The sequence below is a fragment of the Bos taurus genome, chromosome 24, assembly GCF_002263795.3.
Source record: "Bos taurus isolate L1 Dominette 01449 registration number 42190680 breed Hereford chromosome 24, ARS-UCD2.0, whole genome shotgun sequence".
Classification (NCBI taxonomy): Eukaryota; Metazoa; Chordata; class Mammalia; order Artiodactyla; family Bovidae; genus Bos; species Bos taurus.
In genome coordinates, this window is record NC_037351.1 from 31,382,501 (window position 1) to 31,400,920 (window position 18,420).

Here is an 18,420-nt window from a genome sequence, read left to right on the forward strand (position 1 = left end):
GGCCCGGGGTCCCGGCCACGCCAGGGCCAGGACACAGCCGCCGCCGCCTCCCCGCCCGCGTCCCGCTCGGGTTCGCCTAGGCGCGCAGCCCGTGTAAACAATCGCGGGGAGCCGGCCCGCGGGCGCGCGGGGCCCGGCCCCCGCTTCAGCCCCAGAGCACCCTTGTCGGCCGTTCAGAGAAAGTTGACCACCCCCTGGCCCCTGCTCGTCCGGCTGACCCCTTCGGTCTTTTGCTCGGCGTGATGGGGTCCAGCACTCCGTGGTCCCCGGTAGAGAGGGAAGTTTGCGGGTTGCGCGTGGAGGGGGGAGGATTTGGCGGGGGGGCCCGCACCGGCTGGCTGCAGCGGCGTGGTTGGGGGCGGGGGACACAGAAGTTATCGATCTGGTGGCTGTGGTGGAATGTGGCGAGGAGAGTCACGTGGCGGCCCCCTCCCCCTCCTTCTCTACCTTCCCGAGCCTCCTCCCCGGGAAACCGGGGGTGGCCGGCCGCTGGAAGCTGGGAGATCGGGCGCTCAGAGGCCGGAGTGTGGGGAGGGCGCGCGGCGGAGCTCGAGGACCGGAGGAGGTGCGGGCAGGCCGGGCGTGGAAACGGGCCGAGCGCACGGCGGGGAGGCGACGGCTGTCGGCGACCGAGGGCCCCGCGACCCCAGAGGCAGAGGACAAAGGGCGGCTTGTGCGCCCGTGGGGTCCCGCCGAGGTCCGCGCGGCCCGGCCCCGCCCTCGGGTCCCCGGCGGCGGCGCAGCATCTTCTTCCTCCTCGGCGGCCCGGGCCCCCGGCGCCCAAGTCAGCCTTGTTTCTGCCGCCCCGGGCTCCCGACTCGGCCGCTGGTGGCGGAGGGGTGGGAGCCGCGCGTCCCACGCGCCCCCGGCCCCCGCCGATGTGTATTTATGAACTCGACGAACGGAGCCCTCACCGCACACACAAAGCCCTTTCTTCTCCCGGGAAGGGCCGGGGTGGGGGAGGGCCTCGCAGATTGGAACGGTTTCTCTCTCTTTTTTTTCTTGAAGCAGAGAAGTTTGAGTTTGAAAACGAGATGAATTCCTGATGTGTGTTTTCACACAGTTTTTGTGGTCATTTCCACTCACGTGGGCCACACATTTTCTAGGAAAACCTGGACCGAGGGCCTGAAAGATGCAGGCATGGAGGGTGAAAAAGCAAACGCCCGGGGCGTGCGCGGGTGTCAGGGTAACGGCGGACGACGCTCGCGTTGGGGGAACTTGCTGGGAGACGCTCAGCTTCCTTCGGAGTCACTCTGAGCCAAGTACCGGGGACGAACCTCTTCCTCGTCACTTGGAAAGAACTTTCCGAGTTTGAGAGGAGAGTTTGATGTCAACCCGGGTTTAAGGGCTGCTGGAGGCTTCAGAAACCTCAGCGATGGGGAGGGGAGGCTTTTTATTTATTATTTTTTTTTAAGTTTATTGAAGTTTGCACGATCGGTAGTTTTGCTCATTTGCAGTTTCTAGGCAGTCGGCTCGCCTGCCTTTGGAGTGAATTCCGGGTGAAAGTTCTGTTGATTGTGGTGCATGTGTTCCCCGGGCTTCCTAAAGAAGATTTATTCTCTTGCACGGAGGATTTTATGGGCGGTCAGAGAAGCTGTCAGTTGGCGGTATTCGCAAGGCAGTCTTTGACAAGTCGAACTGCAAAATAACTGGGACCGAGACCTGTGCAGTCCTTAAGTTAATAAGCAAAAGAAAAGAAAAATGGTAAGGAAAAATGAGTTAGAGGGCATTTTATTCTTTTGTTGAAATGTCATATCGCAAAAATATTCCCAGTATCTTCTCCATGAAGAAGCAGCATCTGTGTTTCAACTGCCAAGTTCTAAATAAAATGTTTACATTAAAAACAAAGATTTAGCTTCCATTTTCTGTGTGGGCACGGAACACAGTGGTGTTCTCCTCTGTCAGCTGCTTGGGAGGCTCCCAGAAGAGGGAATGGCCTCAGGTGGGCTGGCTGAGCTTTGGGGTGAGAAGCTGAAGACAGGCATAAAAATAGTACAGTCCTCACTGAAGAGTGGGTTTGTTTTTCTTCAGGGTATGCATTTACCTGGAAAAACACACATTGAGATGAGCAATGTCAGATGAGCCATTGTGATATTAGTATCGAGTTTGGAGCAGTAGAATGGCTTTCTAGGTGGCTCCTGTTAAATACCTGGCTTTTTCTTCACTATTTTCCTTTCCCTGTGTCTTCCAGGAAGGGTCTCCATGTTTTCAAAATGTATTTGAGGAGTGTTCTGTCCGTTAGATTGTCGGGAAGGTCACACTTGGATCATAGAAAAGCCAGGGAGGTATTATTATTATAGATATTCTGGCATAATAATAAGCAATGAGCTACACTTTACTGTCAGCAGGCATAGAAAGACAGCTTTGATTTTAAGTTTCTTTTATGAAGAACTGATTAGTAGTTTTGCAACTAAGAGATAAAATGGTGATTTTGTTAGCCGAGTGACAGTGTTTCAAAACCTTGCAGATTATACCAATTTGAAGGAGACAGTGGAAACCATGAAAATGCGATGTGCCCTTCTAAATAAAACATGAACTTCTGCATTCAGTCTGCAACTTGTCTCCATCCATACTATTTCTTTAATAAACAAGGTTTAAAAGATATTCCTGAATGTCTGTCACTTCTGATATCACAATTTGAAACCACTATCTCAGGGGAGTAGTTTACATAAGGCAGGTACAAACATTAAGAAATGACAGTTGAGTTGAAAGTTTTTGTTTTCAACCAAATACTTAAAAATAATTCTACCAAATACTATTAATACTACCAAAAATTCTATTAATAGTTGAATTCATTTTGTGTATTCTCAGAAATTTAGTATTTCGAAAGAATGATTATGTTTACTTTAAAATTATACAGGGTTTTTTAATTTGCAGCAAACTTTTGTGTCATTGTCCTAATAACCCAACTCCTGGGAGAGGCTACCAGGTTTCTGGCTGCAGTGGAGCATACCCTGCTGGGTCTCCTTACCGCCTCCAAAGTGCATTAAAACTTGTACACCAGAAGTATTCATTTTTCTATATGTGAAAACTGTGAACTGTATTTTGAAACATGGAACTCTTTCATCCCTTCTGCCTCTCAAAGCCCTAGCATCAAAATTCTCTCAGTCCACACACAAAGTCAAGAAACTTACTCTGTCCTTATGCTACGAATCTTCAGAATAACCCTTTCTGTCTAATAACACAGAGTCTCAAAGCCAGTATCTAGAGGCATGGATGGTCAGGCAATGAAATGAGTCACCCTCTACCCCATTTGTATTAGTTGGATATTTATCTCCATTCCTGAGAGTAGATATGAGATGTGAGTAGATTACCTGCCTGAAAATAATTCTGCTGTCAGCTTGTTTTCTGAGATAGCAAATCAGTGGCATCAAATTGGTCAATTGTGACCTATTTCTATTTTTCCTTGATGGCTCTTTAGTCTGTTTCTTGTGGTGCTTCTCTGATGGAAGTTTCTCAAGCCTTTTACCTGCTAAAAACATTGTTTTTTGGAAATTTACTCCAAAAAAGCACTCATGAGAAGGAAAAAGTGGTCTACTTCATCAAGGTGTGAGATATTCAGTAAGAGCCAAGTTATAAAGCTGGGCAGGAGAGAGGGGAGCACTTAGACATTTAAATGGCCAAGTTAAACACAAAACACAGTTAGGATATCTGGACCCTCAGGTGTTCATAAACCCATACCAGGGGTCTCTAGAGAGAGATGGTGGGAACCAGGCAGAAAGACAGCCCCAAAATGCCTTGTTTAACTTGGCTGTCACGGTAGCTAACCCTTTGTAACTTGGCACGTTTCGAAGTTATCACACTTAGAATTGACCTTTTTCCTTTTTCCCATTTACCTTCTTTTGTACTTATAAAGTGGCTCTTTTTTTCTCTTAAGGAGAAGTAATTTATTTAGAAATATAATGAAGTGGCAAAAATTCAGTTCGCAATTTAAAGAAGAAATGTAAACTATAGAATTTAAAAGAAAAGGCGATGGGTTTTAAATCCATAACCTTTTGAAAGTCAGAAAACCTATCTATTAGGCTGTATTCTCTGGTGGAAAAGCTCTCGAAATTGTAGGTGTTAAAAGAGCCACTGCAGGGAGCTTGTACTACCTCCTAAATTTAATAGAAACATTAAACTCTCCAGTCCTTATTTAAACACATTTTTTTCAAAGTCAAAAATACATTTTCTTACAGGTAGACAGGTGAAGTATAACTAAAAAAACAAAAGAAAGTGATTCTCTTATACACTGTATGTTCTATTTCTTTTCTAAAAAAACTTTATCACTAGAGATTCAGGTTTGGTTTTGGAAATGATGCCATAGTAAGAAAAGAAGACTTAATTAAAGCCTGCAATATAGATTTTTGCTCAGAACTACTTTTAAACAAATGAAGTATGACTCCCTTTTTTAATAACTAGATTTAACCTAAGGTAAATTTTTTTTAATATTTAGGAAAGATATATATATATATATATATATATATATATATATATATATATGTTCCTTTTCATAATTGTGAGGGCAAATTACTAAAATCTGCAGCACACAGCTACATGTGCATTTACTTTTGAATATGGATGTTAAAAAGCCTGGTTATTGGAAACTCTTCAGAAGCTGAGTGCTTGTACCTTTTTCCAACAGTTGCAGTTGGACTTTTCTGCATCTATCAAGCAGGCACTGTTCCTTCCCTCTTCCACCTCTAAATTATACTGACTAGATGTTGAAGTTGTTAAATTGATTATAGTCCAATCAGTAGACAATCCGACATAAACAAAAACAGCAATTACTGTTGGCATGCATCCCATGAGTGCTAGTCAAACTTGCAGAACTGATGGTCCAATGAGTGTTTTCCAAAATGCTAGTTTCACAATTTCAGCAGTTCTGGCAGCATCTTCTTAAAGGGAGGGGACAAAAATTCATAAGATTCCACTTGGCCTTAAAAACAAAAACATCTGTTTGATGCGTGAGTGGATTGTTGGCTTTTATTCATCCAGTCCAAAAAGGGCGAAACATAGGATATGGAACATAAAAGCATACATGTAAAAATGAAATTACAAAGGGATTCGAGATTAGCAGCTTTTTATAAAGCAAGCTGTTAATAATTCTTCTTTTTTGTTTTGCCAGAGTATTTCCATATCCCTTAAAATCCATTCTAGTTATTGACAGCAGTGATGCCTAATAGTGATGACAGAATTTTTCAACTTTTTGCTTCCAGTAATTATACTTGGTTCTTTCTGCTTGCTTGTTTGGGTCATTTCAAGTCTTATAGCATATTTGTAGGGTATATGTTTTCATTTTATAGGAATATTTTTGCTCCCTTTCTTTTATTTTTACAGGAAATTTGTTTTTGAGAATTGGCTTATCAGGTAAATTCTAGTGAAATACTTGTTGACACACATCGAAACATCAAAATACTTGCTTGAGTTTTCATTTTGATGTAAAACCAGGCAATCAGGAGAAAGAGGTTTTGATAGTAGAAAAAAGCAATTCTACCAAGATCAATTAAGAATTTAATGAAAGATCTGGTTTTTCTATTACTGTGCTTTATTAATTCATCTGACAGAATTCACATTGCTGGTTTAATGTCACTAATTCTCTTGCCATAGAATACATTCCTTATGGCTGGATTTAATGGATACCATGTTGAACTTTTATTTTTTAGAGAAAATGATTTTGAGACTTGCAACACTTGAAATATATTTTAGAAGCCTTATGGATTGTTTAAAATGTAAATGTTGTCATTAAGTAATATGTTGTAGAATGCTCTTGAATTGAATGAAATTTTGATACAAAGGCTGATATTCTGGCTAAGTATTTTCCCAGATGTATTTAATTTTTTTCTCCATTGACTCCTGTTGTGCAGTCAAAGGTTAAAGTTAGTTCTGTGGGGGAGTGGAGGTGGGGAGGGGGGAATGCTTGCAAGTTTCTAATCCAATTTCAATTAAATTTGAAATACGTTCCTGTTTTTTGTTTGGGGATTACATGGTACACTAGCTGGGATTGCATATACCTTGTTTGCTATAATGAAAGTGTACTTGTCTGATTTAAAATACGCTCTGCAACAATGTTATTACAAAGCAATTAAAACTTAAACATTAAAGTTAACATTAGTAAATTTAAATAGCTCTGTTATAGTATTAATCAAATAGTGTAAGGAAAGCTTTTAAATGGTTTAAATAATTATGCAACTCTTGGCATAAAAGCCTGACACAAGATAAATCTTTGAAAACTAAGTAGAGTCGTGGCTTTTTTTTTTTTAAACTTTAATTTTAGGCAGCTTGGGCTTTTAGCATGCATCACACTCCACCTCTAGTATAAGTAATTATGCCAGTTTAGTAATTATTAGAGATGAAAGAAATTCAGTAAGATACGAATTCTTTAAAACTTCAGTAGCTTCAGTTTTAGCGGGGATAATGATCAAGCAGCAGTCATCCGGCTGTCTGGGGACCCTGCCACAGCTACAGGCACTGAGCTGATCTTGGGGGTATCATTGTAATGGCAGCACACACTACAGTTGGCATTTCTACTCTCAATGCCTGATTGCAGAGGTTTATAATTTGCTCATTAAAAAAAAGAATCCAGATTCAAATATGACTGTCTAAAAATTCCACTTTCTTGGAAGACTGAAAGAAAAAAAGGATAAATGCATACCTTTAAAAATTATTATTGTTGGACACCATATATTTTAATTTTATGGGATAGTAAATGCTTTGAAAAATTCTGAAATGAAAAATATATATGTAAATTTGTCAACTATATGATTGTGTTGAACATGTGTCGAGCATTTCAAGTCTTGCTTTCAAACAAAGGTGATTTGGTTTGGAAAACATACTCTTCATGCAAAAGCATAACTGTCTCCCACTGAATATGGTCCAGTGATGGACATTCAGAATATTCATTTTCCTAATTCTGCAGGAGTTATGTTTTGGTATTTCATTTTCAACAACATTTTTATATATGTGAAATCAAATGGTTTCAGTTATCACAACTCAATAGGAAATAGACACACACACAAACATAGTCTGATGTTCTATTTAAAATACAGTTTGGTCAGCAAATTCATATGTATTAATTACTTTTTAAGGAAAAAAATGGATTGAATTGGATTTGGCCTAATAAAAATTGGCATCATTGTAAAGAATAGAGTTTCTTTTTAGGAATTAAAACCAGGTTACCATTGAAACTCATTATTTCACTGAAGTTATTTCTCCTCTCTTTCTCAAGATTGGCTTGTCCCCAAATTTCTTGTCCCATCAGTGCATTTTGATGGAAAGTTATTTACCTGACTAGAATGAAGGCGATAAGGGTTCTTGTTCTCAAGTATAGATAGCTCTGTATATTCATATAGAGTACAATTGTGAAAACCCATGAAGAGCTGAAGGGTCCATAAGTTGAATGATAAATTGCGGTACTATAGGGGGTGCTGTGACCAGGACTCTAAAAAATTACAACTTTTAAAACAATATATTGACTTTTAGAAACAAATTCTAGTATTTCAGGCATGTTCCTTAATACTATTCTTTTCTTTCACAATAGAACCAGATCAGGTCTAGTACATGTGTGAGTGTGTGTGGGTGTGTGTGCACGCACACTCAGTTGTGTCTGATTCTTTGCAACCCCATGGACTGTACCGCGCCAGACTCTTCTGTCCATGAAATTTTCCAGGCAAGCATACTGAAGTGGGTTGCACTCTAAGAGGTCAAACCTGAGCCTGCTATGTCTCCTACACTGGCAGGCAGATTCTTTGCCACTGCGCCACCTGGGAAGCCTGTGTGAATATGACTAAATAGTAATGGCTTCCAGCCCTTCTACTGATGTAGTGTATCTCAATTTTAGAAGTTTATTAGGCATACCCTTTCTCTCAGTAGTATTCACAATTTAGTCTTTTCTTATTTTTTATACATTTAAAAAAGGCAATTAAGTATTCACAAACATCACTTGACCTATCAAGTATCAGTAAAGCTGAGAGAGAACTATTGGTTGGGAAGGTGATGCCATCATGAGTTTGAGTGAATGTTTTGTTCATTAACTGGTATACGGAGTCTGAAATTGCTATGTGGAGGCTGGTTTGGGGCTGTCAGTGTGCAAAAGGAAAAGTTAGATGCACTTTTTTGTGGCCATTAGGCAGGAGTGAAAAAGAACTATGGACTCAAGGGAATGCATATTAATTCCTGGAAAGAGTTGAAAATAAAAACAGAAACAATTAGCTATGGTCGTAAGTATTGTGACTTGGATATTAGTGTACCTGTAAGGACATGGCTTGCAGTGGAGATGGCTCACAGAGGGTGAGCTCTTCTTTGCCGTCTGCACATTTTGGCAAGTCACTTACCCTCTGTTCTCCAGGTTCAGATTTCTTCTCTGTAGACCAAAGGGGCTCATTTAATGATTCAACAAGCTCTTTGTTGTTTGTTTTTTCTAGTGCTCATTTGTCCGTGCACACTGCTAGTTCCAGATATTCAGTTGTGAACTAGACGTAAGCTTGGCTCTTATGAAGCATTATAGTCCAGAAAATTGGATGAGGTTTTACGTACGTTCCATTGCTTTTAATTTAGGAGAAGGCCACCGTGCAGGTGGTGGGAGATATGTGTGTTTGGTGTATGCTCTTTAGTATGTATGATATTCACTGTTCAGCAAGTTGGGTCAGTTTAAAAAGTTAGATAAAAGGATCTTCAAAAACATTTTTGGCACTAAAAGTTTGGTGGGTTATCCTTTTTGAGAAAAGTGAGCTTTGTTTTCTCTTATGATTAAGAGTTAGATATACTCACTTGAATTGAAACCGCTAAATACATAGAATATTTGTTTCCAACTCTTTGGATTTTTTCAAAATCTTTTAGCCCTCCTAAAAGATCTAGGTAGTTGTTTCTAGTAATAATGTTTCTAATAATAACCTATATAATGTTTCTTTTTTTATATATAATGTTTCTAAAAGTTAATAGTGAGATACTGAAGGCAATTTTATAAAATTTTCAGAGAATTTGTGGCATTCTTGAAATAATTGAAGGCTCTTGGAGAATGTGTGTATTATTCAAAAACAGTGAAACAAAGCCTCAGTTAGGAGTCCCTCCTGTACAAAATTGAGGTGAAACAAGTCAAGAGGAATTCATTCCATTAAATATTCAGGAATAGAACACTAAAGAATGAAACAAGTTGGTATTGAAACGTTCACAATGCAGGTTTAATTATTTTTCCCCAGGGAAATAGGTGAATGCCTTGAAATAAACTTTGACAGAGTCACAGATCTTAAGCATAGGACAATTTAGGGATAATGATAGTGGATGTCTTGATGGTCTTCATGTTCATAGACATGAGTGCACAATCAGTGGTGATGGGGGAGTGTAACTGACCAGAGAAAAAGACGATTCATAGGAAATCCCTTTTGCCTCCTCCAAAATCACACAGGTCATTTATGTAAGTATTGCATCATTATACCAAATTTTTAATCTTCAAAATAAAACCATTACAAGATAATAACACCATTTTATAGCTCCTGTTAAATGTTTTTTATATTTGCTGATTTGCATATTTTGAAATCCAATATGAGTGCGATGGGCTGGCCCACCCTGGGATGGCTTCCCAGCTCTGTCTGCCTCTGGGTACCTCAGGCCAGGAGGGGGTCAGTCAGGTGTCTGACTTGTCCTAAGTGCTCAGTAAATGTCCATGGAACCAAAATCATTTATTATTTTTTTAACCAAAGAAATGTGTTGATGACTTCTGAGTTCCCTTCTCTCTCTAACATCATAGAATTCTCATATTGAGAAATTGTAATTCTTGCAAGTTGATCAATAATTCATATTAATGGGGCAGGCATGCTTTTAAAATTGTGAACTTGATTGAGTTGTAGCTGGTGGAAAAAAAAATCAAACAGCAGAGGTCAGATGGTCTTAACTTCTCACTGTGATTTCTTGTCCAGACTCTCTATTTAAGGAACTAACATAGAAAGACACATGTGTTACACACGAAACCATTCTCAGGGCCTTTATAAGGAAGCTGACTTGGTTCAAACTCAGTTCAAATTCTGCAATTTCCATAGAGCAGTTTGCAGGTTTTAGAGAAGAACCTTGGGCCAGTGACCAATTCACCCCACTAGGGGTTTGTCATATCTTAACTTGGAGCAGCCCTAACAGCGGCAGCTTCTTTGGTCTAGAATTTGTGTGTACATGAGTGTGAGTGACCAACTCTATGTTTGCCTGGCTCTCACATGGATTTTTGCAGTGGGAATAGCTGTGAACCTGCAGCTGTACAAGGTCAAAGTGTTTTGCTTTAAAGATAGCATTTTAATTTAGTTTGACTTACCCTGGTTCCTCATCTTCAATTCATGTCCATCCACTTGCCCAAATGCTAGTACCATTTTCGTGAAGCAACATTTCCCAAACCTTTAATGATTTTCCTAGCTTCATTACTCTAGGCTTAGACTGTGGATTCTCAGGTTGGTTTTGTACCATGATAAGGGTTTGCATAGTGTTTTCATTTCTTAAGGTTCATCTCACATCTTCTGTGGGGCTTTTTCTGACCTGCCGGAGTTAAAGTGCCTCCTCTCTTTATTATCTCTTGCATAGCTCATATACTGTAGAAACTATGACACTAACTTGGTTTTCTGGTTTGTTGATAAGCCCTTTGAGAGCAGCGTTCAGTGTTTTATTCTCTTTGAATCCCCATATCCTAAAATGAGATAGTAAGCAAACAAACTTACAAAGGCATTCATGTGCTCATGTGTTTAATAAACAAATACTTACTGCACATTCATCATTTTCCAGTCCTAGAGTGCTAGGAGTTGGGGATGCTATGAAGGAGACAGACAGGGTCTGTGTTCTTGTGAAGTCACAGTCAAGCAATGGAAACACATTAAATACACGATTCAACAGATTCTAGTAATTTATAATTAGGTGGAGGGAAAGCCCCAGGTGTTATGCAAACATTTCAGAAAGATATGAGTGAGGTCAGGAAAGGATCCTGAAGGAAGCACTTTCAAACCAAATCTGAGGTTTAATATGTTTTTAAATGCAAACTATCGAGCATGCTCATGATTCTACGGGAATTCTTATTGAGCACCAGTTATGTTTCAGGTGCTAAGGATACAGTCAGGAACAAGTCAGACCCAGTTGTTCATGGTTTTCACAGAGCTAACAGTCTATGAAGACATGTTCAGATGACTCTGTGTCCCTCTTAGAACAGAATAGAATTTAATTACTTAACTGTGTACAATTGAATAAATTTCCAACCCTATGAACTGTAGCCCACCAGGCTCCTCTGTCCATGAAATTCTCCAGGCAAGAATACTAGAGGATAGCCATTCCCTTCTCCAGGAGATCTTTCCAACCCAGGCATCGAACCTGGGTTACCTTCATTACAGGCAGATTCTTTACTTTTGGAGCCCATGTGTCCTTCTTAAGGTTGTGTAACTCCAAACTATACTTAGTTTTGCAACAGTATACTTGCAATTCATACAAATGGTATCTGTTATATTATTTGCACATGACTAGCTTGTATACAGGGGGAAGGCAATGGCACCCCACTCCAGTACTTTTGCCTGGAAAATCGCATGGACGGAGGAGCCTGGTAGGCTGCAGTCCATGGGGTCGCTAAGAGTCGGACACGACTGAATGACTTCACTTTCACTTTTCACTTTCATGCATTGGAGAAGGAAATGGCACCCCACTCCAGTGTTATTGCCTGGAGAATCCCAGGGACGGGGGAGCCTGGTGGGCTGCCGTCTATGGGGTTGCACAGAGTTGGACACGACTGAAAAGACTTAGCAGCAGTAGCAGCTTGTATACAAGTTCTGACCATCCTTTGTACATGGGCTGGTTTTTCCACTCTATGTAAACTCTATTCATTGAGTTTTTCATCACTTAGATCTATCTATTCTTCCAAATATCTGGATTTCTTATAATTCTTATAATGCTGTCTAAATATGGGATGTTGTTGTTGTTCAGTAACTAAGTTATGTTTGATTCTTTGTGACCCCATGGACTGCAACACGCCAGGTTCCCTGTCCTTCACGTTCTCCTGGAGTTTCCTCAGATTCATATCCATTGAGTCGGTGATGCCATACAACCATTTCATCCTTTGCTGCCCCCTTCTCCTTTTGCCTTCAGTCTTTCCCAGCATCAGTGTCTTTTCCAATGAGTTGGCTCTTCACATCAGGTGGCTAAAGTATTAGAGCTTCAGCCTTGGCATCAGTCCTTCCAGTGAATATTCAGGGTTGATTTCCTTTAGGAATGACTGGTTTGATCTCCTTGCTGTCCAAGGGACTCTCAAGAGTCTTCCCCAGCACCACAATTCAAAAGCATCAATTCTTCAACACTCAGCCTTCTTTATGGGATAAACTCATTCATTTGGCATCATTAGACAATTTAAAACTCTTTTCTCCATTTCACCTCAATATATACAAATCATGTAATATGTTTCTGCTTATGATCTTTGCAAATTCTTAGCACAATTTCCACATCAAGGAACTTGGTAAATATTAGAATATGACAATGCATCAGCAATTCATGAGTATATTCTTGATTGAAAAATTACATAGAAAAATTGTAGAAAGATGATAAAAACCAGTAATCTACCTACCAACAGTTTTTTTTTTCCCACTTTCAGCTCACATTTTTTTGACAGTTCTGTTGTCTCTATTCACGGTGGTATTATTCATGAAGTCCCAACAGACAGTCTGTGAGAGGATGTTTGAATCTGCGTATATCCAACCCTTATCGCCATCCACATAATTCTCCAAGCCAGGTCGTAGTGAGAGGCCTCTATACCCTGGACAAGCTAATAGAGTCCCCCACCCCCAAGCTGTCTGGAAATGGAGTGTTCCTATGAAACCTTTTGTATAGGGACTGGTGTATAGCGAAGAAGCAATTACCTTAGGACACATCTTGCCAACAGATGCACAAAATAAATCGAGATAAAGCACAGATGCTCACAGACACAGTTCAAAGCTCTGGCGGCCTGATGCAGAGATGCCCAGTGTAGTTCCTGGGAACGGAGTGTGGTGGTGCCACTCTTGCTCTGGGAGGGTGCACTGCCTTTATAACAGCTGGACTCGCTGCAAAACAAATGTGCTGAATGCTGTTTTTCCACTGCACCTTCTTTTTTAAAATCAAAAATCTTCTTTGGATTTCTTTCAGTTGGAAAAAGCAGGTACCTGTGTAGATCTTTCGTAAAATCCAAGCGGCAGAAAGTGAGCTTTCGAAAAGCCAGAGATAATGGTGATGTGTTGCCCCTTAACGCAACTCACTAAGACTTCTTGAAATATCTGTCCCCCTGTTATTTAGAGAGGAGGAGGATTTTAATGATAATGTCCTTTGGCAGTGAACTGAACCGTTTTTAGATGGCAGTGCATTTATGTGGGGATCTTGGATACCTTTTATTCCCAAACGAAAGGTGGTACTCTCTGTGTTGTCCACCCTAAGTGTACTTCCTAAAAATTCCTCCCTGTCAACACTTAGTACCTTTGTTCTAACAACTCTATCCATTGTATGGTGTTCTGTCATTTAAAGATTGAAGGCAGGAGGAGAAGGAGAACAGAGGATAAATTGGTTGGATGGCATCACGGACTCAATGGACATGAGTTTGAGTAAGCTCCGGGAGTTGGAGCCTGGTGGAGGAGGAAGCCTGGTGTGCTGCAGTCCATGGGGTTGCAAAGAGTCAGATACGACTGAGCGACTGAACTGAATTTATTTGTTTATTTTACTATTTACAAATGTTGCTTCAATGAGCCTGCACCCATCCTTGCTAACATGTGTGATTATGTATATGGTGTAAATTCCTAAAAATGGAATTTCTGGATAGAGAGAACACACATTTAACATTTTGATAGATCCTGCACATGTGCGCTCCACAGAGGTAACGCCAGTTCACACTGCTGTTAGCAGCAGGATTAGAGAGTGCCTATGTTTAAATACTTTATCTTTACTGATGTGGCTTGTGAAATAAACAAACTGGTATTTCATTGACATTTTAATGAACATTTATATAATTATAAGCATTTTTTCATATGTTTATATACCATTTGTATTTATTTTTCTGTGAATTGTCTTTTTATTTCTTTTGCCCTTTTATCTTTTCATTTGAAAAAGCAGCTCATATGAATAAGAAAATTAGTCCTTTTTTCTGACATACATACTGCAAATAATTTCCCTACTTTGGCTTTTGACTTTGTGGGTGGGTAATTCTTTTTTCTTTTGCCACAGAGAAATTTAAATATTTTAATTTTCAGTTTTGTCAGGCTTTTCCTTGTAACTCATAGATATTGTATGTGACATAGAAAGGTTTTTTCTTTTTCCTGATCATTTATTTAGTTTCATCTTCTTATTACACTGGCTTCAGAGCCTGTCTGCCCCTCTTCACCCTTCTGGATCCAGCACCTAAGCATATTTTTGGAAATAAAATAGATGCTTAGCAAATATTTAATAATGGGTCAATAAAGTATGGTGGTTAAGAGCATGAGTGTTAAGTCAGACTCCCTGAGTTGAAATTTCAATCTTGTTTACCCTGTGCAAATTATGAAATAACATGAAACTACAGTTTCTGTGTCTAGAAGTGAGGGATTGTGTGTGTGTGCTCAATCACTTGAAACGCGTCCAACTCTTTGCAACCTCATGGTCCCGCCAGCTTCCTCTGTCCGTGGGATTTTCAAGGCAAGAATACTGGAGTGGGTTGTCATGCTCTCCTCTAGGACCTCTTCCCGACCCATGGATCAAATCCATGTCTCCTGTACTGCAGGCAGATTCTTTACCACTGAGCTACCCGGGAAGCCCCAAGTGAGGGTATTACCCTAATTCATAGGGTTGTTGTGAGAATTCAGTTAATCCATATAAGCTCTTAGAATAGTCTCTGTCAGATAAGAAATACCTAGTTCATGTTTCTTATTCTCATTCTCAAAGGTCTTCTCGCTTTGGGGGGAAACCCTTCATCCTATGGGGACATGTCTTTTCTTTGGATTTCCAGGTACCTGTCTGGCTAGACACAGTTTTCAGAGACCTGACTTGGGTGGGTCCGTTGTGGATGTCTTTGTTGGATCCAGTCCTCCATGACCCGTCCTTTCCCACTGGCCAAAACAGCTCTTGATTCCAAGCTCCACTTTGTTCTGCCAGTGTAGAGAGAGTTCTGAAGGAAAAATTCCTGCAGAAATTCCAATTAAAAGATAATGGAAACATAAAGTGGAGCTAATTAATTTTAGAGCCTCTGCCATCTTCTCGGTACATCAGGCCTTTGTCTTTGTGGTTCTTTGCGAGAGGGCCGATGCTAAATGCTCATTTGCAAAGGTAGGCTAATTGTTCTTGGGAGAGGAGCTAGAGACAAATAATTCACATATCATTATGAAGGTTTAATCATAGTAGATTTATTAATAATCCTTAAATTAAAAAGGTAAATCTGGGCTTGGGTTTGCAAAGGAATTAGTTGAACAAGGGGATGATTTTCTGTATCACCGTACCCATCAGTAAACTGATCTAGAAGCAACTTCTTCTGGGCTTCAGCTGTGTTGTCTAGGAGCAGAGTGAGTAGAGGATGTGAAGACGGAATGTGTCTGCTGTCTGGATGTTACCTACCAGTCTGTGTCTGGCTGTGTCTAGCTGCTGCTTTAATTTTATGGGAAACCTTATTTGGGAGCTGATTGTCTGAGTTTTCTTTCCTCTTCATTTCTTCTCCATTCTTTGCTGCAGTAAGTCCTAATGGTTCAGTTTGCTTTCTTTTTATTTCCCCTTGCCTTCCCTTGCTCATTGAGTCGCCAACCCTTTCTGTGCTTAGTTCATGAAATCACCCAGTTCCCACTCCCAGATTGCTGGGCTTCAGCTGTCCCTTTGGGCTTTAGAAACCCAGCCTGTGCTTTGCCCGCTGGTTGACCTCAGCACTCATTTGTCTGATGCTCTGGCTAGACACGACCATGTCTTTTTATTTTAACTAAAAGATAACTGTCGTAAAGTTGTCTTTCTGTACAGACAGAGCCAAAAACCTTAATACATCTGATCAGACGACTTTCAAATATCCATTTATACTTTTTTTCCTTCAACCTTAGTGCTAAATGAAGTGAAAGAAATAGTAATTGAAAATCGGGGTGGAGAGAGTCAAGAGGATTGTGCGAGGCCACTTTTAATGAGTGGAATATCCTTAAATGATAGTAAGTGATGAAAGAAATTCCACTTCAAGATAATTTAAAATAGATATTCTAGAAGACACTTTTGAAAGGGCTGGGGGTGCTGTTCAGTTTCCTGACAGGTCGGCGTTGTCTGGGGCTGAAGGTCTTATTAGAGAAGAGTTTAGAGCCTGGGAGATGCAGTGGTCCGGGCAGGGCAAGGATGCTGGATTTTCCCTGACGTCTCCAAGACTGGAGGATCCTCTGTGCCCCATCCGAATCACACCAGGGCTTTGTGACAGAACAGGAAAGAGTCTCAGTCTCTTGACTTCTGATTCTAGGAATGGCATCTCATGGCTGTACACATTCCAGACTGTGGATGCTAAAGTGACTTTCCCCATCCTTCTCAGCTGCCTAACACAAGCCAGAGTCGGGGCCCCCTGCCCTGAGAATCGCCTTCCTTAGTCTAGTGTTAGCTGTCAAGGTCTCAGACTTGTGTGGTCTATGCACCACCAGTGTGTCCCAGTGAGTTGATCTGAGGGATGCCATGCCTGATCACTTGTGTTTGAATTCTGCATGTTATGAAACCTCTAAGCCTCCTTCTGAGCTTCCCTGGTGGCTCAGATGGTAAAGAATCTGTCTGCAACGCAGTATACACAGGGGATGCGGGTTCAGTCCCTGGGTCAGGAAGATCCCCTGGAGAAGGAAATTGCTACCCACTCCAGTATTCTTACCTGGAGAATTCCATGGACAGAGGAGCCTGGTGGGCTACAGTCCATGCGGTTTCAAAGAGTTGGACACGACTGAGCAACTAACATCGGCCACCGCGGTCCCCTTTGGTGTTCTTTTTTGCTTTAAGCATTTTGATCTTAGTTCCTTCTTCTATTTCACCCCACCCCCCACAAGTTACTTCTACAAGGAAAAAAAAGATATTAGTCAGCTACACCTGGGAGAGAATTGAAAGCAGTGGATACCTGACAAATCCCTAATTGTGTGATTAAAGGCTTTGTTGTTGTTCAGTCGCTCAGTTTCAAGACTTTAGCTTCTGATAAAAAAAAAAAAAAATCTCATGCCTCAGAAAGCTGATCTGGGAGATATTTTTGAGGAGGTGGGCATGGGGTGCTCGAGTGAGGGATCCAGGAGTGTTTTCCCATTGCTGGTGAAATCTCAGCAGAAATACCGGCCTTGCAGAGGTTCAGTGGCCTTTCAAAGGCGTTATTCTGGATGCTCTCCCTCAAAGGCGAAGATGGAGCCCTCCCCCAGTCTGAGTGACGGGAGGAAATGAGTGATGGCAGTGCCTGCACAGTTAGAGCAGTGCATCTGACTTTGGGCTAAACAGCTTCCTGTAATGTCATACTGGATGTTGTTATTTAGTCGCTACATTGTGTCTGACTCTTTGCGACCCCCTGGACTGTAACCTGCCAGGCTCCTCTGTCCATGGAATTCTCCAGGCAAGAATACTGGAGTGGGTTGCCATTTCTTCCTCCAGGGGATCTTCCCGACCCAGGGATGGAACTCTTGTCTCCTGCGTTGGCAGGCGGATTCTTTACCACTGAGCCACCAGGGAAGCCCAAGTGTCATATTAGCTGTTTTCAATCCAGTGTGCGGAGAAGCTAGGGGAAAAAGAAATTCATATTTCCCACTGGCAGGTTACCATCCTGAAGCAGTGTCTGTGTTCTCCCATTTGAAATATGCCACATTTCCCTGCAAATTTTCTTTGTTTTTGTGACAAGATGGACACACGTGTTGGGGATGCACTGTGCTGGGAGCTGGTGGGACATTGATGCCATCTGTGGAGGGAACTGGGCATGACCCATCACCATCCCTGAAGAAATGATGCCAGTTCTGATGTCTTAGAGATGATGTTTTAGAGATGGCACGTATTTTAAAAAAATGTTGGTTAAATATAAACTTTCAAAATTGCAAGCAGCAAGTAGTAGAATTGACAAGATTAATGATTAGTGTTCTTATTATTCTTTTAAGAAAATAGGGTGCGATCTGGCTCACCATCTGAGAGCATGTTCCTTTTCCAGTGAAATCTATTTATTAATATATTATATATATGTGTGTGTGTGTGTATATTCTGCTTATTAAAGCATATGGTAAAAAAAATGATTAACTATGGGTATTTATCAGCCATTCTACCCTATGTTTGATTGATTTAGTTGATTTTACTTTATGCATATTTGGGGATTGTCTGATGATAAATCATCGTTTGAAATATGTCTCTGTATATGTATATATATTTATTTCTTGACAAATCAGGATTGAAACAATGTAAGTGGGAATGTATTTCCACAAGCGACTATTAATTTATAGTTACTAAGATAATAGCATACACGTTCACTTTCAGTTCTATCTGGGT

At 40.9% G+C, this 18,420-nt stretch overlaps 1 protein-coding gene across 5 annotated transcripts in view; it reads left to right on the top strand.

Moving 5' to 3' along the window:
- Positions 1 to 18,420, top strand: part of ZNF521 (zinc finger protein 521) — a 312,240-nt gene that overhangs the window by 1,825 nt on the left and 291,995 nt on the right. The window contains exon 1 of one of the 5 annotated variants that reach the window (XM_059880946.1): positions 357 to 565. In XM_059880946.1, the coding sequence (XP_059736929.1) occupies positions 400 to 565 (166 nt within the window). In that variant the 5' untranslated portion in view covers positions 357 to 399. 5 annotated transcript variants of the gene reach the window in all.